We start from the raw sequence: 23,824 nt of genomic DNA on the forward strand, positions 1-23,824 counted from the left end.
AGATGTATTGTACTTTTTATCTTCTAGGGACACTGATATACCAAACGAGTTTTAACATTATAAAAAAAAACATTCTATTAATGTATGTGTACATGGCAAAATAATATGTGCATAATTAGTAAAATATGTAAACATGTAGGAATGACAGAAAAAGACACAAAACTATATTATGCGCAGTAAGGACCCAATTCATGTCACGTGTATTTGTTTTTTGCCGTATTTCTGGCTTGACATAATCAAGTATTCAGCGTCAGTTAGGTCTCGTGCCTCTGTCATGAGGAAAACATCAATAAAATCCCAAACGTGGTTTTAAACTGTTATTGGAGGCCAGGATGTTTGAAATGTCTACGTTACAAGCTCCTCGAGGGTTCGTTGGATTTAATTCCCCAGGAAACGAGGTGGGCGGAAGGCTTAACATTTTGAATGTATTTTGCTCACCTGAAATAAAAAAAAAGAATCAATAAAAAACGTAAAAACATAAAATAATAAAACATAATTTTAATTTTCGCATTAAATTGCTTTTTTAAATCAACATTTTCCATATCGCCTCGTCGGGCGGAGCCGTTACATTGAAACAAACACTCCCTTTGCAACGGCATCTCTAGCGAGTCCCTGATTGGTCAGCCCTGCTCAAATTCCAGCCAATGAGAACGAAGCGCAGCAGATTTGGATCCGCAGCTGAAACACTTTTGTTTAAGCTCTCGCCCGAGAAGCAACACGGCAAACTTGGACTATTTACAACACTTTCCCGTTTCTAAACTAAGCGACTGAGTCAAACGAGCAGGAATTTTAAAACACGGTAAGTCAAAGCAATAATTTGGGCAGTTTGGCGTGATATTTTTTTGATAAAGAGTCGGTTCTGCAGCGTTAGCCCCACCCTGCAAACACAAAGATGCATAATGAAAGCGGTGTCTAAGGAGTTTCTCGGCTTTACATCGTGTTCTATGTAGCTAAAACACGCATCCCATTTTTTAATTATTAAAACGAACCCGCCATTTTAATGGGGCTATTTTTCTTTGCATGTAGATCACATCATTACAACCGCTGCAGAGCTTGTTGTCGTGGATAAAGGAGCCAGACATGCCTGTGCCGAGAGGAAAGAAGCCCACAGTCACAGCTGGGAGCAGGATACCCAAGCTAAATGCTACAACCAGTGAGAACCAGGTAAAAGAATCATTATCTTTTAAATAACCAGTCTATTAGCAGTGGAAAAGGCTGTAAACGAAGCATAACATGCATAAGCTTTTAAGCAAAGTGCACGTTTGAAATGATACAATGAATGCGCTAAAATGCAACCATTATATTTTCCATTTTGCAGCCTGTGCATGTGCACGTGATTTGTTTGTGATACCTGTGGTTTCAATCTTGTGTTGTTGCTTTGCAGGAGGAAGGCCCCCAGGCCAAGAGGTCCTCCTCCCCTCCTCATGGGGCCCCTAAGAAAAGGACTGCTTTCATCGACATCACTAATGTAAGTCTTGTCCGGCGCGGTTTGAGGGTTGTGGTTGAGTGAAAAGCGTTTAAATTTGTGGTCAAAACTAAATGCACAAACAAACATGGATGAAAGCACTGACAAAAGTCTCCTTTATTCACTTAAACCAACACGCTAAGATATTTATTTACCGTCTAAACGTTTAAAACTCCTCCCATCATTATCAGAGCTTCCTGTCCTCTGATGTTATGATAACCGTTGGTGGGGGGGATGTTTGATATCAGTTAAAAGTGGTTTAGTTCATTAGTGATCTAAATTTTTCACTGCAATCTGTTTTGAAGAAGTCTTGCAATCTGTTGCTCTCAGTTGCATTTTGGTTGGTTAGAAACACCAGCTGCCTTATTTGCCTATGCATTACTTTGCTACCATTTTAGTCATGCAAGTGTATTCCTGTCTGCTCTTTACAATACTTTGGTTGAAATCAGTGTGTGAGTCATGCTTGTGGTTTTGCGCATGGTTAAGCCTTCAAGACGTATGATGTGATGTTGTAGCACCTGCTTGTTTGTTCGTCCCAAAGTGCCATAGCGAAGCAAAGAAAAGCAGCACCGGGGCCTATGTTGACCAACATACTTCAGAAGTTGTAGTTACACTCGAGTGTGTTTGTTTTGTACAGCACATGTGCAGTGATAGTGACAGAAATATTGCCTTAAAGCAAAATCTTCCTCTAAAATAACAGTTTGTGGTCATAGTTTCTCGTGTTTTAAATCCTGCAAATGTGTGTGGCTGTTACTCTTTTGAAAACATGTGAAGCAAAATCACACAAAACATGAATAAGCAGAACTTTTACAGGGATTGGTTGCCCATTTTCAGCCTTACTTCTGTCTATCAGAGTCAGGTACACAGCTTGAAACACCGTGTACCTGCTTACAGAGCTGTTCTGGCAGTGCCCACGTGCACCAGGATGCAGCGTGCACATACAGCTGTACTCGGCTGCATTTCTTCAGCCCTAAATAAATACAGCTGAGTCATGTATCCTCAACCATAATCTCTTCTTCTCACATATTTTGGTGTCATTTTCACAGTTCATAGCGTTGATTTTTTTTAGCTGTTTGCAATACAAATATCTTAAAGTGTAGGTGTTTAAAGTGTTTCAACCCTAAATCGCTCTCTTTGCAGCGTTTCTCACATGAGCAAAGTGTGTACACAAAAGTAGCACCAGAAAGAAAGTCTTACATTCTTACCACAAAAGCTGGATTTTCAGAGAGTAAAATATTTCAGAAAACTCTTGACCTTCTCATAAATGTGTCTCACAGTGTGAGTGAGACACTGACGCAAACGAGGTGTCAAGCATGTGGAGCTCACAGGTGATGGAGCTGAGGACACACGACACTGAGTGTGAAACGAGCTCCGTGTTTGTCTGCTGTGACGCGAACAAGCAGGCAGGGCTGATCCCAGTTATCACTTGTTCAATATATATATATATATATATATATATATATATATATATATATATATATATATATATATATATATATATAAAAACCAGAGGAGATAATATCGGACATGATTTTAAGTCAATTTGACTTTTCTCGAAGGCTCATAAGGTTCAGATCAGCCTTCCAGGGAGGAAGAAGGACGCCACGAAGAAGCAGGCGAAGAAAACAAGCTCCGCCTCCGTATCGACCAAGAACCAAGCCAACCTCAAAAAGTAATTTAACTTCTTTTCTCCCCCTTTTTTTTTAGATTAAAATGCTCTCTCTTGTAGTTTTCCTTCATCTTTAACTCGCGCCCTATCTCCCTCTTTAGGTCTTCATCAGTGAGCTCAGAGGGGACGCCCGCCGAGAAAGAAAAGACCGACGCAGAGGAGAAGGAAGAAGCGGCAGCTCCAGTCGAAGAGCTGGTGGCTGCTGCTGCTGCTGCTGCTGCTGCTGCTGCTGCTGCTGCGCCCCCTGCTGCCCGGGAGGTGCCAGCACACCTTCAGAGACAACATGTAAGAAAAAATTCAACCATAGAAGTGAATTTAGTGAAGTTCATTTTTATTGATTATGGTCCCATTTAGAGACAAATAGACGATTCTGACGATCTCTCCACCCTCACAGATCCCAGAGGAGTTTGACATCGACTCTGAGAACTCTGAGGACTGTCACATGTGCCCCGAGTACGCGAAGGAGATCTTCGACTACCTCAAACAGAGAGAGGTGAGACAGCACAGCTACCTTTTGAGTTTTGAAAAGACAATTTTAGGGACATATTCGAACCCAGAACTCATCTTTTTCTCTCGTGTTTGTCTGCAGGAGAAGTTCGTCCTCTGTAACTACATGCCCAAACAGCCCAGCCTCAACCCCGAGATGAGGGCCATCCTGATCGACTGGCTGGTTGAAGTGCAGGTGAGTTTTCCTGCTGTGTGTTTCTGTTAATGAAAGATTTCCAGGGTGTAAAGTAGGTGCGATAATCCAGTTTGTGCATTTGAAGTGAAATCAGTGCTGATTAAAACTCCACAGGCTTCAAATAAACGTAATTTTGAAGCACATAATGAGAAGAATCATGATTACAGCTCCCTTGGAAGCCTAATTACTCTTCCGTGTGTGCGGCCTGTTGACTGTTTCTGTGTTTTTATCAGGAGAACTTTGAGCTGTACCACGAGACCCTGTACCTGGCCGTGAAGCTGACAGACCACTACCTGTCCCAGACTCCGGTCCACAGGGAGATGCTGCAGCTCGTCGGCTCCACCACCATGCTCATCGCCTCCAAGTTTGAGGTAACCTTTAAACATCGTGCAAATCATGCATGAAATGGTCTTTTAGCTTTGTTTCAAGTAGAGGTCTTCAAGCGCTTCATATTGTTTAAAATCTATACAATCTGAAGCATGTGAGTAAAGCTCTGCAGTGTTTACGCTACATACATTTTGCCGCCGCGGGCCGCTGCTGCTTCAGGTTTCTATAACGTGTCCCAAAGTTGCAATTAAACGACTCCTTGGAGATGTCTGCTCGAAATGATCGGTCGTTCGCCCGCTCTCCTCAGTGAGGAATAGCATTAATTAGCTGTGTTCGAAATGCCATACTATACCAGCAGTATGTACTGATTTGGCCAAAACGTAGTGCGCAGTATGCAAACAAAAGCAAAATGTGCAGTCTGCCTAAAATACCCGGATTCGGTGAAAATCTCCAGTATGCGTCGGACCGGTCTACCTCGCCTGGTGTATCCCACAATGCAAAGCGCTGGAACGTCACAGCGGCAGTTGAAATCACGGACAGCAGCAGCATTCCAGCAGAAGGGGGCGCTATAGCTAAAGAAGCAGCGGGTATTGTTTACTTCCGCCTGGCGTAGCATACTGCAAAATGAATTTGAAAAGCTCCTCCATACTACAGACTACCGCTGAACGCAGTATGCAGTATATAGCATGTAGCATGTAGTATATAGCATGTAGTATGCAGTATATAGCATGTAGCATGTAGTATATAGCATGTATTATATAACATGTAGCATGCAGTATATAGCATGTGGTATGCAGTATATAGCATGTATTATATAGCATGCTACATGCAGTATATAGCATGTAGCATGTATTATATAGCATGCTACATGCAGTATATAGCATGTAGCATGTATTATATAGCATGCTACATGCAGTATATAGCATGTGGTATGCAGTATATAGCATGTGGTATACGGTATATAGCATGTAGCATGCGGTATATAGCATGTAGCATGCGGTATATAGCATGCAGTATGCAGTATATAGCATGCAGTATGTAGTATATAGCATGCAGTATATAGCATGCAGTATGTAGCATGCAGTATGTAGCATGTAGTATATAGCATGTATTATATAGCATGCTACATGCAGTATATAGCATGTGGTATGCAGTATATAGCATGTATTATATAGAATGTAGCATGCAGTATATAGCACGTAGCATGCAGTATATAGTACTGCATTTCGAACACTGCCAGAGACAGGAGTCATATGACGTCAATCATGCGTGAAGTCGTGGCAACCAAATAAACAGCGGGACCAGTTTACTCCTCACACACTGTTCAAACATCAAAAGAGGGTCCGACATCGGACGCTCTCTGTCCGCACACAATCATATGCAGTTCTGATACACAGTGTAAACAGTCCTATTGTGTATCTCCGCGTGTCCCTATTGTAAATGCACTGATTGTCGCTGTTTATGAAACTTATAAAAGGTGATGTCATTTGGTAGCTGAAGACAGTCAACACAGCAGACAGAGAGACAGACAGAAAGAGGGGGCGGGGCCAGCAGCTGTGCAGTGGTGCAGGTGTGTTGGGGCTGAAGCAAAGCAAAGTGATAAAATTAAAGTAGATTGTGAATTAAAACAAGGTGAAGAAGAGAGTACAATTAAAGCGTGGAAGTGAGAAATAAAGAAAGAGGGTAACAAACAGGAGGACTGTTTTCAGAGGGTTTAAAGAGTTACAAAATAAAATAATTGGAGGGGAAGTGACAAAGAGTTAAACGTGAATAAAGGAGGGAGGATGACACTTTCTCACTACTTCCTGTTTTACTTTCATCTTCCTGCAGGAGCGCAGTCCGCCCTGTGTCGACGACTTCCTTTACATCTGCGACGATGCGTACAAGAGGGAGGAGCTCATCTCCACGGAAGCAAACATCCTGCAGGCGCTCCGCTTCGACATCAACATCCCCATCCCCTACCGCTTCCTCAGACGCTACGCCAAGGTGAGCGCGTAATTTCGAGTGCTTTAAACCTCTCAGCTCCACTTTCCCTCGTATTGACTGTGCGCCGTGCGTCCCTGCAGTGTGTGAACGCGGGCATGGACACGCTGACTCTGGCGCGGTACTTCTGCGAGATGAGTCTGATGGAGATGGAGATGGTGTCGGAGAGGGGGTCACTGCTGGCCTCCGCCTGCCTGCTGATGGCGCTGGTGACCAAAGACCTGGGAGGATGGGTGAGTCCCTCCTCTGTTTCTCTTGTTTTTTCAGTCATGTGTTTGTTTTTCCTCCAACTTTTGCATCTCTGATCTATCTGAGTTTTGACCGGGCACGTCTGGTTTATGATGTGAGCCAGGTGTTTTTTGTTGAAGCCACGAAGGAATGTTTTTTTTGCCGTAAACAAAGAACATTTTGGAAGGTTTAAAATCTTAGTTATTTCCAAAGCAGCGCAGTAAACGGCTGCTTGTTCGCTCTGAGGTGAAATGGTTCCAGTCCAGTCCTCAGCTCCTGGCCCTTAAACTCTCAGCCCGGCTGCAGCTCTGCCTCCAGTGAACAATCCTCCTTCTATCAATTTAAATGTAAATAGTTTTCCCCTGTAAATTGGAGTTATCATCGCAGCGGCGTTACAAGGCACGGTGGGTAATTTTATCCCGTTCCGGGGCTGCCTCCCGAATCAGCTGCTGTGAGATCTTTCCAATTTAGAAATGATGTTTGTGTAACAAATTGAAAACTGCACAGACGGAGCGATGAAACCCGAGCTGTAGTTGTATTACATCTCAGGGATTTTTTGTGTGAGCATTGGCGATAAATCATTTTATCTTTCCCTCTCTCTCTCTCTCGTGCTGCAGAGTCCCATCCTGCAGTTCCACTCCGGGTATCAGGCGTCTGATCTGGCGCCGGTTGTGAGAAAGCTCCACGTGATGCTTTCGGCGCCTTCTGACGATAAACTGAGAGCCGTCAGGAACAAATACTCGCACAAGTAAGTAGAAAGCAGCCTGTTGATGATTCAAAACACGTTACACAAGAGATAGCTCTGACCAAGCAATCTGGACAAGAGGCATTCCATGAGAGAACATCATCATGGGACTTTTCACTCTGTGTATCACTCCGCCTCAGCCAGGTGTTCTGAATACTGTTGCAGCAGACAGTGTTTGTCTACACTGATCGAGCTGGTGCTGAATCACACAGCAGACTCCGATTTCACTGGTTGATGATAGATAAAAACAACAAAACTGATCTGTAGTGACGCAGTGCAGGAGAATGTTGGGGTTGCTCGGCAACAAAAGTTAAGTTGTAGAGCTGCATCCGTCGAAGGAGGCGGTCCACAGAGGATGAGTCATTCGTAGCCGGCGTAGACGCTCAAGCCGAATTGAACTGAGACAGTCTGGTCTACGGAGGACTTCCTGTTTGCGTCACCAAACATCGCTCCTGTCGCCTAGCAACAGGTAGCTATCGGGCTAACTGGCTAGCATAACGTCACGTAACTTAACCTCTTATTATGTACTGTATGTCTAGCTATTCGATTGAGTTGAAACCAAAAGCTTTTACATTTAAAGTGTTCTCCTCCGCCGTCTCGTTTGAATTGGTGCGCAATGAATCTCAGGATACATCAGGCGCATTCCTTGACGGCCCGGGGAAAAGGAGGACACATTTGTCGGTCGCATCTGAAGGAGCCTCTGAATTGGGACAGCTGTCAACGCGCCGCTGTGTACCTTCAAATACGGCCTTCGAAGGATGCAGCCCCCGATAGGTCCCGATAAGACAGAGCGCGTTTGGCAGGCTGTAAAACACGAGGCGCACTGCACTGCCTTCTCTGTTGAAGCCTACAATTAAAAAAAGGGCAGCTTGCTTCCTTTTTTTTTATTTTTTTTTACTGTTGCTAAGGCTTTTGGCTAGCTAAAATATTTAACTTTGTGTTCAACAGATTTGTTATATCTCAGTATATAAAATGGACAGGCGGAGGGCACTTTAATGCAGGGTGAGAGGCTGTTCTTAAACACATTAAACACAGGGAAACAGATCTGTGTGGGCACATGAGACCCCATCTCCATTCGTCCGATCAGACAATGAGAAAAAACGTCACTGACGTCTGGCGCTTTTCTGCCTCGAGTTTTTTCAACTTGAGGAGCTCGGAGCGGAAAAACCTTTAGCGGAGCAAAAACTAATAATCTCTTGTTGCTTTTTGCTACCATTTGTTGCTTCTGTAAGTTGTATAAAAGCAATATCACACTCAAGGTCGTGATGTTGTACTTTAATATCAGCACAGCTGTGATTATCTGCAGCCTCGTGCCTCAGCCGCGATGATATTCAGCACATCAATCCCTCTCATGTGAAATGAAACAGCTCGACATTAACAGATTGTCTCTTTCAGGGTGTTCTTTGAAGTCGCCTCCCTGCCATTGGTCGACATGGACACTTTGGAGAAAGCGTTGTCTCAGTGAGAGAATCTTTCCAGTCTAGACGAACTGAAAAAATTAAATATTTCCCTCAAACTTTGTACATAATCTGTTAATATGTTTTAATATTTATGACCACAGTCTAGTTTGTTTTTTATACGATATTGGAAATAAATGTTTAATTCCAGTTTGTGATGGAAAAGAGTTTTAACGTGGGCATTTGTTATTGAAAGTTTAGCCAGTGTTTTGTTTTAAGATTGTTGATAATTCTGACTTATTTTAGTTACGTTCATAACTTTTTAAAACTTAATTCGTCAGTAATCTGAAAGCTAATCATATAAAAGGTGTGCAGCTGAAGGAGAGGGGGTGACTCATACTGATGCACTATGCTCTCGCCCACGTGTTTTTACAGGTTCCATGTTGTCCAGGTTAGCATGTGTGTATTTCCTACGTTGTACAGTGTTTATCATGTTTATATCACTATGCTAATTATTTGTATAAAAGACGACCGGATGATGCTGTGCTATTTTTAAATGGCTGTCATGCGTACTCTTAAAATAAAGATGTGTTTTTTAAATGTGTTTGCTCAAACGGCTGCTCATCATTTGCTCTGTGAGGGGTTAAAGTTCATCAAAGCATCATTTGAACCTGATTTATACAGGACGTGTAATGGCGCTGTCCTGCCACTAGATGTCAGTACAGCACCATCTTTCTCAGCACGTCCAACCTCAGGATCCTTCACAGGGTCGTCCAGCGTCTCTGAGACCGACATGAAATATTTATGACACCAGATCAGTTTGAAAATCTCATTAGGAGGCGAATCTACTGAAGTCCTTCTCAACAGGATTACTTCTGATGCGTCAGTATAACCTTGTGTAACGCAGCTTAATGCTCGTTCTTGACCTTTTGGGAAAGTAGTTGGACATGAAAGTTTGAAAGTTGTTAGTGAACCATGTTCAAGCTGTGAATGCAGCTCGTACAGACGCTGTAGTTTAGAATAAAACAGATCCATCTGCAATATTCAATCTCAAAGTTTAATCCTGAATGAGACGATGGGTGCATCATTTTCAAGGAAGATGTCTCCCTCTTCATGTCTGCGCTATCTCTTAAATATCTTTTATTATTAACTTATCTTGCTTTAATGTCTTGTGTTTAACACTAAACATTTACTACTTCTGTACAAGTTCTTTTGGCTCGAATATTCGAATAAGTTCTTCCTGTTATTTGGGTGCAACTGAGGAGTTGAAGGGGATCTTGCGGTTGGTTCAACTTCTAAATGACACGCAGGTGTCTTTTTTTTGCCTTGATTTAGTGAGATGACGGTGAATAGTGTTGTAAAATAGGGAAGAGAGAGTGGGGATGACACTGCAAGGGGTCAAGGGTGGGAGCATGGGCTTGGTACCATTGTGGATGATAAATTCACCTTTGAACTTCAGGTTGACGCTGTTTGCAAAAAGTTCACCAGAGAATGTACTTTTATCGCAAGCTGCGCAATTTTAGTGTTGACAGGGTTTTTATGAAAATGTTTTCTTCTTGTTTTATTGAATCTGTTCTTACATTTTCTTTTACCTGCTTTTATGGTAAAAAATAAAAACAGGATGCTGGGCAAAGTCAAGACCTGCTGCAAAATTGCAGGCACCACGTTGACGTGTTCAAACTCAGGACTCTTACACGATCCGGACCATCCTCTTTTCAATGGCTGCTGTTACATTGCACCGACAAACGGACTGAAACACTCTTTTGTCCCATCTGCCATCGTCCTTTTAAATGGCTCAAAGTGTTTATTTATTTGTTGTCATTGCCTTTTTCTAATCATTGATGTGGTTCTTATTTTAACCTCTTCTTGTTGGTGTGATTGTTTTGTGGTACTGCTGGCTGTAAAACAAATTGCCCCTCGGGGATTATAAAGACATCCTTGACCTTGACCCTTGAGCTCCTTAACGGGCCGCCGCATCGAGGACTATTGGTGCCTTCCATTTGTACTCGGAAGTCAGAATTTCCGAGTTCCCAGTCGGAAATTTCAACTGGAACTCAGTAAGTCAGAGGAACCTCACCAACCCCGACCTCATAATCTCTGAAAGCAGTACTAGTATTAACTGTTTATTGTCACTTCTGTCTTATTTGTGTCTCATTGACTCAGCCGTACTCACAGTACTGTCCAACTTCTATCTGTGGACATGTTATGGACCTCCTATTTGCTCTGTAGTTGTCCAAGAGAGCAAGCACAAGAACTGTTTTACTGGAGGGTTCCAACTTGGTTTTCCGACTTGTACTTGAACATGGTCAACTCCGGTGTCACGTCATTCCCAGTTCCGACCTCCGACTTCCAAGGTAAATGGAACGCACCATGTACCCTTTGCACATGGGACGTGTGATTTAACTGCTGAGCCCCAACAAACCAACTCTTAATAAAGAAACCAACTCTCACCATTGGTACATAGTGTGAACCACCATCCAGTTCCATTTAGAAAGTGTCAAAACTGCGGCAGCAATCTTGGTTGTAAACGAAAATGCCCCGACTCTGCTTCTCTTGCTTGTTTCAGATAAACTGTTTTGATTGGCCCGACCTGAATCAGGTGTGCAAATACCTGAAGTTAGATTTTTTTTTGGGCTTTTGTCTTTATAAGATAGGACAGCCAAAGAGAGACAGGAAATGTGGGAAGTAGAGAGTGGGGGATGACATGCACCAAATGATCGGCAGACCGGGAGTCAACCCTGCGATCAGTGCGACGTGCACTACAGCCTCTATACATGGGGTGCCTGCTCCATCAACTGACCTAAACCAGCGCCCCAACTACCTGAAGATCTGTTATTTGGTTGCAACTAAAGGACAACTCTTAGCTAGTTCCAAAAGCCAATAAAAGTCCAACAGAACACTGAGGTGTTTAGAGAGGCATGATAAAGTAGCCAACTTTTATCATCTGTACGTAGCTTGGACTACCATCCAGATGGTTCCATTTAGAAAGTTTAAAAACTGCATCTTTGTTGTTTCCGAAAATGCCTCGACTGTGCTTGTTATTTGGTTGCAACTAAGGGAAAGCTCTTATGGTTGAAACTGGGCCATCAGTGGTGCTTCCAAGGTTACTTCTGGTTTTGGTTTTATAGCCTTCTGTTTCCCCCCTCGGCAGCCCACATTTGCGACAGGACAGAATGAATATAAGAGAAAAAACGAGGTACGCCATCTGGAGCAACTAAAAGACAATCACATCCTCCTTACTTTCGAAAAGTGAAATACTGGTGCTCACAGAGAAAGAGCCCAACATGATGATGGGTTGGTGATACACTTTGAGATCCCTGCTCTTACCAGAGCTGCACTGAAAAGTTATTTTTTTATCTTTTAAGCAGTTGAAGTCTTGATCTTGTTACCAAACTTTTATCACAGAAACTACTTTTAATTGTCAAACTGTCTCATGAGGTTTCCCCCTCAGAAATCCTCCGATGACGATCAGCGGTGCGGCAGTCAGCGAGCTCCTGGTCTTCGGAGATTTGTTCAGATCAATAAGTCGAGCAGATGACAGCTCAGATTCTGAAATCCCCCTCTGCTGCCTCGTTTTACAGAAACCTGCTGCGGCTAAGTGACAGCCTGTGAGCGGGGGGGGGGGGGGGGGGGGCAAGGTGTGGAAATTGATTTTGTGTCCTCAGATGGAACCGGGACTGAACTCGCTGAGTTTCACTTTTGACAGCGTCAAAGCAAAACTTTCTCTCATTGAGCACTTACCCAGAGGAGACATGATTAGCACCAAGCTGGCTTTCATTTACGCGTGTTCTCTTTTCAGCCACCTGTGTATCTACTCAATTGAGGCCTCACCTGCGTTCTCTTCTTCTGCTTCAATTAGTGATTTCAAACATTTCCCTAAACGACTTTCAACACTGAAATTGCCACTTGAATGGAATTGAATCCAGCCGTGGATTTCACGTCTAAGTGGCCACAGAGGAGCGAGTTTTACAAGCCGACGGAGTAAGTCAAGTGAGTCTTGATCTTTTTTGCAAAAACACCCTGGAGTTGCAATGCATCATGGTCCGTCAGAGCTGCTGCCAGTTCAGAAAAGAGGAGATCTGCTTCTGAATTATGGATTTCCTGCTTTATAACTGTCGACCTGCAGGTACAAATTAGTGAGTCTCCATAATTCGTCCTGTTCTTAAATTCTGATGATTTAAATATCAACTTTTATGGAGAATTTTCTGGCAACTCAAGTTGTTAAACTTAAGTATTTAAACAACAAACAACCATGGGCCCAGCTGACTGTTTTATGGCAGTATTGACAGGTCTGTGGTCTATTCTTGTACCTCGTTCAAAGACACCTGTATGCAGGTGTCACAGGAAATATGGTTTAGTATTTTTACTTATCTGCACTGAATATTATCCAAAAACAACCAAACATCCCCCCGCCCACAGACCACGTCTCTGGGGGTATTTTTTGTTTAAAATGTAATTGCAGAAACAGACTGGTGTAAAAAGGATACCTACTAGCCGCCTTTTGTTCCCTAAAGTCTGATAATTTGCCTCAAGTGATGTCACTTGGGTCAGTGCTGTTTGATGTTAAAGACTTGGGTGAAAGTTTTAAGACAAAAAAAATCTAGGGTTGCTGGGAGCTAGAAAGAAGTGTGGTAACCTGGGGCCAGATTCACAAAGCATTCTTAGGAAAAAAAATCTTCTTAAGTAAATAATAGTGTTTTGAACATTCTTAAGAACTTCCTACATTTTTTTCTTACGAATCTTCCTAAGTTTATCTTCACAATATGTAGGAAGTTCTCAAGTGCAATTATTTTCTTAGGTCTTATGTCGTACAAACTTCTTTATTTTTTACTTAAGAACATGTAAATTAGGCCTGTCATTATTGACTTTAAAGGACCAAAATGTTATTTCAATTTATTAAAATGTTAAACCTTAGTAGATATGAGATGTACACCAAAAACAAAAGTGACATGCTAACATTCTAAATGCTAGCTATTGTAAGTGAACCTCGTAAAACTGAAATTCAGTGAATCGATTGTCTAAAATATGTTTATGAATGAATGTAGAGGCTTACCTTTTTACTGTCACAAGTTTAAGACATATGTATCTGAAAGTTGTGAAGAAACTTAAGAAGAAATTTAAGAACGTTGCTTTCAAGAATCTCATGTTAGTTTTTTTCTTATGAAGAAACATAAGAAGAAAGTTAGGAAAAAAACTAACAAACTTAATTCAGGAATATACATTTTTCTTAACTTTTGTCTTAATACTAAAGTTGCGAATGAAATTGCACTTAAGAAGATTTTTTTTTGAATGAGAATGGTGTGTGAATCTGGCCCCTGCCCTTGGTAGCCCGCTCCAGGCAAGAGGCTCTTTGCTACATTAGCCGCTTCTAGCATAATACACTAGCCTAGCATGAAGACACCAATTTGTAAAAGTTAAATAGCCTGGAACCTCGCAGTGCAATGGGTTTGGACCAAAATGCTTCTTGACGGTACAGCCAATCAAAGCAATAGAACAAATGACGTAGCATTTGGCTGCTAGGCTAGGTAACTACTTCCAAAAATCCAATAAAAGTCCTACATAACTGACGTTTAGCATGACATGATAAAGAAACCAACTCATACCATTTGTACATAGCTTGAGCTACCGTCCAGTTCTTTACATTTAGAAAGTTTAAAAACTTGGGCAGCCATCTTTGTTGTTTCTGAAAATGCCTTGACTGTGCTTGAACCCGCCCTGTTTTGGATAAACAATTTTGATTGGCCCGACTTTAATCAGGTCAGATGGAAATCTGTCTGAACGGAGAGGGGAACAGACATGTCTACTAGATCAAATAACAGGAGCTGGTCGATCCGTGCGGTTCTTAGGCTTAATAATAGGAGAAAAGGTATTGACCGTGACTCTGAAAATAGCCCTGTCTCAGTCATAAACTCACTGTTGCTAGCACACGCTAACACACAGTATATGGATCCCTGCCAATTCATTTCAGTAGCCTTCATCTCCCACAAACACTCAGATACTCTGCCACTGCATCTGGAGCCTTCTGAGCCCATTCTTTCTGTTATTCACTCGATCAATTAAAGTGATTGATTGGCCACACTGTCTGCGAGTGTGAGCGCGTGCATGTGCAATCATTCCCGCAGTTCACTCAGAGCCACAGATCCCAATAACTGAGTCTGATTAAAGTGTGCTGCTGGAGACGGTGCCCATTCGGCCGAGCAGATACGCATCAAAACTATCACTGCCAAACTGCATATGAGCTATTGATCAGCGGAGGACTGGGAAACAGCTCTCACTCTGTTAGCTTTGCACAATCAGAAGGAGCTGGCACAGCGCTGGCAGCTTTGCACTCTTTAGTTCTCACTTCAGAGTCGCAGCTTTCAAGACTTCAGAGCCGCAGAATAAAGGGATAGTTTAGTTTTGAGGGATTTTCCATTTGTCGTACTTATCCACAGTCACAAAGTCTGTTACTTGGATACCAAAGATATCCACGAGCTCAGATAACAAACCATTATGATTCAAACTTCAGACTGCATGCAGAGTCAGGAGTTTGTCCGGCTCTGGATAAATTCCCCTTCAGCTCACAGCATCACAGGCCACTTCTCCTAGGGGCAAATAGTTCTGATGTCTTGCCAGCTCATGGGCACTTCTGCTTTCTTCTGAATAAATGAGTCGCAGAACAGTGACAAGCATGGACCAGCTCCAGCTGTTCAAGTCTTTCAAAGTTGATTTACAGTCTCTAATTGTTATGTTTAATTTGGCATGAACGATTAATGAAACTTTTTTTTCAGCACATTATTGGCCTGGTGAGCATGATCATTAGAGACTCTATCTGACTTCCTGTTGGCTTCCCAAACATGACTACGCGCTGTGAAAATAAAACAAGACTTTTCAAATACTATTGTGGCTCAAATTCTGCTTTATGGTACTTTGTGATTAATTAGTTAGATCTACAAAGATTCTTTATCTGCAGAGACCTTTGAGACATACGTGTTATAAATATGGAATAGGCCAAGCTCGGCCAATTAGAAAGATACTTGGGGGCATTTTGGCTGCAAGTGGATCGACTTGGATCTAGGCTGTGGTTTTATCACAGATTGCAGTTAAACTGCTGGCATGAAGCAGAACTGGCTGCGGCTAGTAGCTAAATATTCACAGCTAAGATTGATACATGGAAAAGTTTGAGTTATGGAGGCGTTGACAATTTGCATTAATGGTCTGCCTTTAGTTAATTTAACTTAAAGGGGAGCTTGACCAACTTTTACACGTCTTTGTCACTCTACAGGTTTTAGGAAGCGCCGCTGTATGTTTAAAAAATAGTGGTACGCCAAGGTGGATACATTTCCTCAAGTGATGTCACAGCAATAATAGGGGTAAAAGACGTGGACAATAGTTGAAAAACAAATAAAGCTAGGACTGACAGACTGAGTTAGAACTTAGCTTACCTTACCTGAAGCCTGCCTTATATCTCTGCTAGAGTCAAGAGGCTAACAGCTACATTAGCCGCTACTAGCATATCACATTAGTCTAGCATCACGTCACCAATTCGCAAACGTAGATAAGTCTGAAAACTTTCAGTGCAATTTAGATTTTGATGATTTTGCTTGTACACTCTAAGCTACATTAGAAGCTACTAGCAAAACATACTAGCGTAACATTTCTCCTAAATGTGAATGCCCTGAAACCTCTCGGGTTATTTCGGTTTCCTATTAGCATTATTGCTAATAAGTGCGCAAAACCAAAATAGCTCTGGAGGCTACCACCAATCTATACAACAAATCATGTGATGTAGCGGTAGGCTGCTAGGCTAGGTAGCTAGTTCAAACATCCAATTTATATGGTTCAAGGTCAACACTGAAATGGACGTTTAGCGTGACATGATTTAGTAGCACACAGTAACACTTGTTTGTACGCTATCATAGATCCAGAACGTTCCATCAGCGGCAGCCATCTTGATTATTTTACAAAAATGCCATAACATAGCTCTCTGCCCCGTCAGTCATCATTATAAACCTTTCAGATATTAGAACAGTTGTGATTGGCCTAAACTGAATAAGGTTGGTCTGAATAAAAGGGGACCAGACTTATCTGCCAGAGCTAATATTCGTTAGCTTGTAGATTTGTCTGGTGCGCAAGCTAATACCCCACCCAAAATCGTCATCTGAACTTTTATGTCGAGTGGTATTGTGGGTAATGTGGTGACAGGTTTTGACAAGGAAGTTGAATGTGTGGAATACAAAACCATCTTTTCGGCAAATTGCCCATCATTGTTCGAGAATTGGAGCTAATTCAATGCTAAATCATTAGAGTTAAGGTAAAGGGGTTAATGTGTGCATACATACTAGCTCGGAACAAAACATCAGTCCAAATCCTCTTCGGTTTTGTAGTGATTTGTAAATTAAATATTTTAATTCAATTCACTGTCTGCTGTTTGATTGGCTCAGTCCAGCTCAGCATCAGATAACTCCCTTCTCTCTCTCTGTTTTGCTTTCTCTCTGCTTCTTGGACTGAACTGCAGACTCACAAAACAAAAGCTAGACATTAGCAATTGTTTCTCATGGTGAGCGTGTGTTTCAGTGTGTGTCACGTTGTGTTTCCTGTTGCTCGCCGATACAAACAAGTTGTGGGCGCTTGTCTGCATGCGTTGTGTGTCTGGCTAATTGTCTTGGCCTCCCCGCGTTGCCATTAGCATTCCCCAGCTGGACGGAGACGAAAGGGCAATCTCACCCTGTCGACGAAAAGAGGGATTGAGAGAGGAAAGATGGAGTGAGGGCCGAGAAAACAGATGAGCCAAAACAATAGAGCTTCTTGGATTTGGCTGTTTCTGCCCCCAGTGATTGTGTTTGTTTGTGTGCGCGCGCCAAACGTTTGAGAACTGAAACGAGCAGCATGAATATGGATGCAGCGGTCGGGCCTGCAGAGCCGGCGGATATATCATCACACACCGCTGTGTGAGTGTGTTAAAAAGGCTGGAGTAATAGTAAAAACATCTCATTTTCTGACCTCTGTAACCCACACATCTAGCCTGTGAGGAAAAGACAAAACAAGTGAGGTTGTTCAAAGCTTTTATTTATATGTTTCTGTTGTTTTTTGTTATGATCGTTAGCACAATTACTACCTGAAGTGTCGCTTCATGGCGCTGTTAAATTAATTGCGAAAGCTGTGGTTATTTGAAGCAAATTAGATAATTAGCATGCTATTAGCTTAAAAAACAAGCTGAACAAACTAAAGCCCCTTTCACACATGAACTCCTGACAATTTAGAGACATTCAGGTCCTGAAATTTTCCAGAATTGCCTTTTACACATGTCCCACACAGCGGGAGATTTTCAGACACACGCTCACAACTCCAAATACTCTGTTTGGCTTAGAGGGACGGGGTCTTCCGACTGTTTCTGGGTTTTACACTACACGTATAAGGATGTTTCGGCAATATAAATGCAATAGCACAGCTAACAGCTAATGATAGCATTCAGCTACTTTCTAGCATATTGCTGTTAGCTAGGAGAGGTCTGAATGCTTACATTACCATTTGATAGAGCTACATGTTACGATACAAAAGTCAGTAACTCCTAGCTAACTTAGCTATGAAGTTGTTAAAAGCTAACATTAGTTGTTGTCTAAGGCAACTAATGGGTTATCAAGTATCTTGTTTTATCATGAAATTCTGTGCGATGTCTCTGATTTGCTGACCAATCATCCAGTGAAATGATACATTGTCACATGACATACTGAGATGCAGAGAATTACCGTTAGCTTGTAAGCTATCAGTTTGTTACTGATTCATGGCACGATGGACAAGGCTGTAATTCCAAGCTAACTCTGTTAGCTAAGAAGTGGTTGAATGCTAACATTAGCTGTTGTCTCTGGCAGCTTATCAAGTACTTTGTTTTATCTTGAAATTTGGTGCGATGTCTTTTTATTTGCGGACAATCGTCTAAAATGATAAAGATTGTCAGACTACGTACAGAGATGGGCCTACAGAGAATAGTCGTTAGCTTGTTAGCTATCAGTTTGTGTGTTACTGATTCATGGTACGATGGATGAGGCAGTAATTCCTAGCTAACTCTAATGTTAGCTAAGAAATAGTTAAATGCTAACATTAGCTGTTGTCTGTGGCAGCTAATGCGTTATCAAATATTTTGTTATATTGAAATGTGTCTCTTATTTGCTGACCAATCATCCAGTGAAATGACAGAGATTGTCAGATTACATAGAGATAATTATTGTTAGCTTGTTAGCTATGTTTGTTACTGACTCTGGATCTCTTTGGTCGTTTCAGTTCTTTGATAAAAACATTTTCTCTTCATCTCTCATGATAAAACACATCGGCTCCTATCTTGGAGAGTTGGGTTATTCTGGACTTTGCTCCAGCTCTTCTTATTTCTCTGCAGTAAATTGGACATTAATCAAGTCATCTGTTATTGTCATTCCTCTTTATCAAACCGGGTTACTTCCTCTCATTTCTCGCCTCCATTGTAACCACGTCTGAAGGGTTATTTTAGCTCTGCGGCCAAACAAATTCCCTTACTGTCATTTCTCTGAGTTCTTTGTTAGATAGTGCAGCCTCATCTTCGGTCTCTGATCACACCGCACACACTTCACTATAAAGTTTCTTCTCCAAACTCTTGCTGAGTTTTCCTTTCACACTTCTTCTCACTCTATTCTGTCCTTTTTGTTCTCAGTCATATGTAGAAAATGATGAGACTTTGTAATTTAAAAGTCATTCACTATCTTCCACACTCTCAGAAACTGCACTCTTCTTCTCTTGAACACCAGATTCTGATCCCACTGAGTGAAGTGCGACTTATTCACACCGGTGACCTCCTAATCAGAATCAGCTGATGCCTTCTTTTACAAAAGCAGCTCCTAAAATCTACCTTCCTTATGCTGTTCCTTTAACACCTTATAATATTAGGTCTGCAAATAATTCTTATTCAGTAATCCCAGGTTACTTAACGCTTGATTTATTAGCAACAGTTATTGCTTATCGCCACAGGTGGCGCCAAAGAGAACATGAGTGAGATCTTTCAAAGAGACTCTTAAGTACATTTTCTTGCTTAAACCCACATAACTTTATTTAAAAGTTTTTACAGTGCGGTATTATGCTCATCTAGCAATCAAATGTTTACAGCTAAACTGTTAACTGAAAGATAATTAGGGAATGTAAGAGGTGGAGCTAATGAGGAGTTTTCAGAATTTCAGATCAAAAGGTAAACTAATGCAAACAGTTTGTTGTACATATAAAAGTCCTGAAAATTTCCCGACATCGTCATGGGAATGTGTGAACGCAAAACCAAACCTGTCACCCAGACTTGCCAGCGCCCAGATAAATGTCCGCAAGAAGTCGGGGGTAAACCGATGTGTGACCGTAGCAGGTAACAGTCAGGAACGTTCACCTCAAGCAAGTGGACGGGTTGGTGATCATGTGACCGGTGTGAAACCAGAAAAGCGACACGTAACAGGATGATTCATAACGTTCAAGGTTAAAAAAGAAGAATCATTTACAAGACGACAACAGCAAAGATGTCTGCAAACTGGAAAGAGGGAGAGATTCAGGGGCTTCTGGCCGTGAGGGTCGACGACGAAATAGTTTGCAGGGACCACAGTGTACCTTTTACGTCATGTCATTGCCTCATGAGACCACTCCTCCGTCCGACAGGTAAAATCCCGCTGTGTAAGGGCAACTCTGGAAATTGTCAGGGGCAGACTGTCTTGGAATTGCTGGACATTGTCAGGAGTGCATGTGTGAAAGGGCGATAGACTACACACTTTTTAATTTGTTCAGAAAATTACAGCACAAATATGAACTTTCCCCAATTGTTGGAGCAAATGTAATTTTTAATGCTAGTAGTCGACTAACCCTTCTTAAAATTGAAAAAACAATGATGTGCTGGCTCTCAGAGAGGACCAGAGTCACGTGATCCTCTTCCCTTCAAAGACAGTTATTTCGCATCACTAAAGCCGCTTTCCCACTGGTCAAAAAACCCGCTAACACCCTTTTTGCTAAATAGGAAAGGTTACAATCGGCATTCAGACCCGGGTCAAATTACTCTACAGTAGACCCGGGTACTTATCGCCTCGGCTCCGATCGGCGTTGATGGGAACACAAAACCTGTGTCGACACGTTAATCTCCACCCCCTCTCCGGCGCGATGCTATGCTCCGGCGGTAACTTCTGCGACTCCTTGTCATCTCAGCTACAAATTCCGCACGTCTCCGTCCGAGCAGCGCTCGAACATCGTTCCAAATTTGTCGGCGCCGAGTTTGATAAACAGACTGAATGAGTAATAGATACAATAAAGACCTAACCACGGTTAAATCTTCACTGTTTACTAACCCTGTTTTGGGCACGTTTGTGACGTCAGGCGGTGACGCAGCAGAAAAGACACCGACAGGAGTATACTTCACTGGCAATGGGAAAAGAGACAATCGGCATTTATTTGCGAGTCTTCCTGGGTCTGAAAAACCCGCGTCAACACGCTAAATTTAGGTGGGAAAAGTAGGATACGAGAAAGAGTGTCACACCAGACTTTACCGTGACATTAAACAGCACATCACACTGCATGACATCTGAATTTAAGTGCTCACTAGCAAATCCAGCTGTTAAATAAGAGTCTTTTTTGTGAAATAAGTGCTCCTGTTGTCATATTGTGTGACGGAAAAGATCTGATTCCAGGTCACTTTCGTGAAAAATGTCACGTTCGTGTCCCTGTCCTAAACTTTACCCTGGTTTCATGCGGTTGAATTGTGTGTTTGTGTTGTGGATGTTTGTTCGCTGAGCCAGAATGACTGCAGCTGAATGTTTGATGACCCAAACTACAACTCACAAACACTTCACTGCTTCTATAACAATGTTATAGTAAATCCTTTTTGCCTGAGTACTATTTTAAACATCTCCTTAAACTCCTCTGAGTGTGTGTGTGAGAGAGAGTGAGGGGGTATTTTTCTTTTAATGCTGCTGTGTGGGTGTTACAACAAAAAGATAAAGAATAAAGAGATGAAGAGAGAGAGAGAGAGAGAGAGAGAGAGAGAGAGAGAGAGAGAGAGAGAGAGAGAACAGCCTCTGGAAAACAGCACACACACACACACACACACACAAACAAACAGCGAAGACACTGACGCATGGACACACACACGGTGAACCTCAGCAGGAACATCTTTGTGGAATGAAGAGACGCTCAGAGGTCTGAAACCTCCAGAGAATAACAAAGAGGTGAATTTACCTCAAAGGAAGTGGATTTAACACTCAGCACTCAGAGCTCAAATCTGACCCAAAACGCCTTTCACTACTGTCGTATAGTGTGTGTGTGTGTGTGTGTGTAAGGTGAACTGATGTTAAAGCTGAGCATGATCATTCTTTGACCTTTTAAATCATGTTGTAGCAAAGGAAGGTTAGAGTTTGTTTTTAACGAGGCAAAATCTGTTTTGGCTTTTATTTTGGCGGTACTTTGTCAAAACAGGCCAACCACTCACATCTTACCTTTGATAGTTTTGCACTATTATGATATGATTACGTTTTTTTTTAACAGCACATTGTTTTTAAATGATTTTTGCGCTGGTGATGTCATTTGGAGCCAGAGCTGTGCAGTAGAGATCAGCGGGTGGAGCCGCAGTAGCCACTTCCGCTAACCCAAACACACACAGCAAAGAGCCCGCCTGTCGGTTTATTTAACAGCAGAACAGCTTCTCGTGTTGGTCTGAAGCAGATATTCATGCTTATGGAAAGTTCAATGACTGTAGTGTTAGTTACGTCTGCTCTCGCCGTTCCTTCTCTACTCTGCTGCACGGGAACAGAACGCTGCAGGAGCCCGATTTGTCAACAGAGCTGTCAATCATGAGGTCACGCCACCTTTTTATAGCATCAAATAACTAATTAAAAGTAAACTTGTCAGAAAAATTAACACTTGGACATAAATCAGCATGATAAGAACTAACTATAATGACAGAAACCATGTTTGAGAAAAATGTATTTTTATTTTATAGTTTGACTCATGTCCCATCTGTTAACATGGAGGAGGTGGGCTTTATGAGCCATACTGCAGCCAGTCAGCAGGGGGCGATAGAGAGGGTTTGGCTTCACTTTTAGGGAGCTGTCATGTCGGCCATCTTTTTATACAGGCTAGGTTCTACATTAAGATGGGGCTCACTTCTTCTTTTCAGAATCAGAATCAGGTTTATTGCCAAGTAGGTTTACACATACAAGGAATTTGTTTGGGTGATTTTGGTGCAAAAAAATTAACACAGAACTAGAATAAAATTAAGTAAAAGACTTAAATTGAATAAGATAAAAAATAGGAATAAGAATAAAAATATAAAAGCAATACATTTAATACAAATGGTACAAAATATGTACAACAGGTGTGATTAAAAACGGTACAGGTGTGCAGGATATTGAACAGTGACTAAAATGACAGCCCCTGAGTAAACGTAACAAAGCCACCACTACCATGTACTGGTGAATAATGGTTTTACCATATTAAGGCCAGAGCTGGTGAGATTTTTTAGTGTTTTAAAGCTCCTGTGAGGACTTTTTAGCTGGTTATGAAACCGACTGAAATGAATACTGATGCCTCTATATGAGCTAAGAGAGCCAACCAGACCATCAGCGACAACACTGGCTATTTCTATTTGGTTATTTTTAATGTCTTTCACCAATAACAAGGGGTTGGTGTCAGGCGATGATAAGAATTGCATCCCAATGTAATTTTTATTGTGAAAGTTACAGGAGGATTTCTTTGTTACAGAATACTACTTTAGTTTGTGTAGGACAGGATCAGCAAAGAAATAAGAGGTACCTCTTTGTCCACAGGGGGCACCAAGATCGACACAAATGAAAGTTCCTCACAGTAGCTTTAAATTATAAAGATCAGAAAAATAATGGTAGAGGAAAAGCTCTAATTAATTTCCCACAAACCCACAAAGTAATGACGTAACCACATTGTTTTCAATTAAGGCTGGTTGCGTAATGAAGCCGCCGCCTCCCAGTTCATGATCGTTTGGTCGTCCATGTGATTGCAGCTGTGTCTCTGTCTCATGGCTGAATTGCATTCTGGTCTATTTTCTGCCACTGTGAGTGTAGAAATCCGAGCCTCCGCTGCTCCTACTGCGATGAATTTCAGCTCTGTGTGAGTGTTGAATGAAGCTGAGTGGATGATACTGAAGCGATTACATTTGGCGTGTCGGTGATAAGAAAATGACACCATTAGGAGACAAGATTGGCTCACAAAGACAATAGAGTCTTATCAGTATTAGGAGGCTTTGAGTTCGTACATTGGGACTGTAATGAGCTCATGACAGTATGGCTAAACACTCCAGGTGATTAAACCCCAAGGCCTTAACTCTTATGGG

The 23,824-nt window shown here is 42.0% G+C and overlaps 1 protein-coding gene across 1 annotated transcript; it reads left to right on the plus strand.

Annotated features, from left to right (window-relative positions):
• The first annotated feature begins 712 nt into the window (after window positions 1–712).
• On the plus strand, window positions 713–9,096 carry ccnb3 (cyclin B3). The gene is made up of 12 exons (XM_069672604.1): window positions 713–799; window positions 1,027–1,164; window positions 1,385–1,468; window positions 3,025–3,137; window positions 3,236–3,419; window positions 3,529–3,627; window positions 3,724–3,816; window positions 4,050–4,187; window positions 5,974–6,129; window positions 6,210–6,359; window positions 6,972–7,102; window positions 8,495–9,096. The coding sequence occupies exons 2-12, from the start codon at window positions 1,081–1,083 to the stop codon at window positions 8,562–8,564; spliced, it is 1,302 nt and encodes a 433-aa protein (XP_069528705.1). The 5' UTR covers window positions 713–799; window positions 1,027–1,080; the 3' UTR covers window positions 8,565–9,096.
• The last annotated feature ends 14,728 nt before the right edge of the window (window positions 9,097–23,824 follow it).

Source organism: Semicossyphus pulcher, unplaced genomic scaffold (assembly GCF_022749685.1).
Source record: "Semicossyphus pulcher isolate SPU_LCO1_2020_fin unplaced genomic scaffold, fSemPul1.0.p SCAF_21, whole genome shotgun sequence".
Taxonomy (NCBI): Eukaryota; Metazoa; Chordata; class Actinopteri; order Labriformes; family Labridae; genus Semicossyphus; species Semicossyphus pulcher.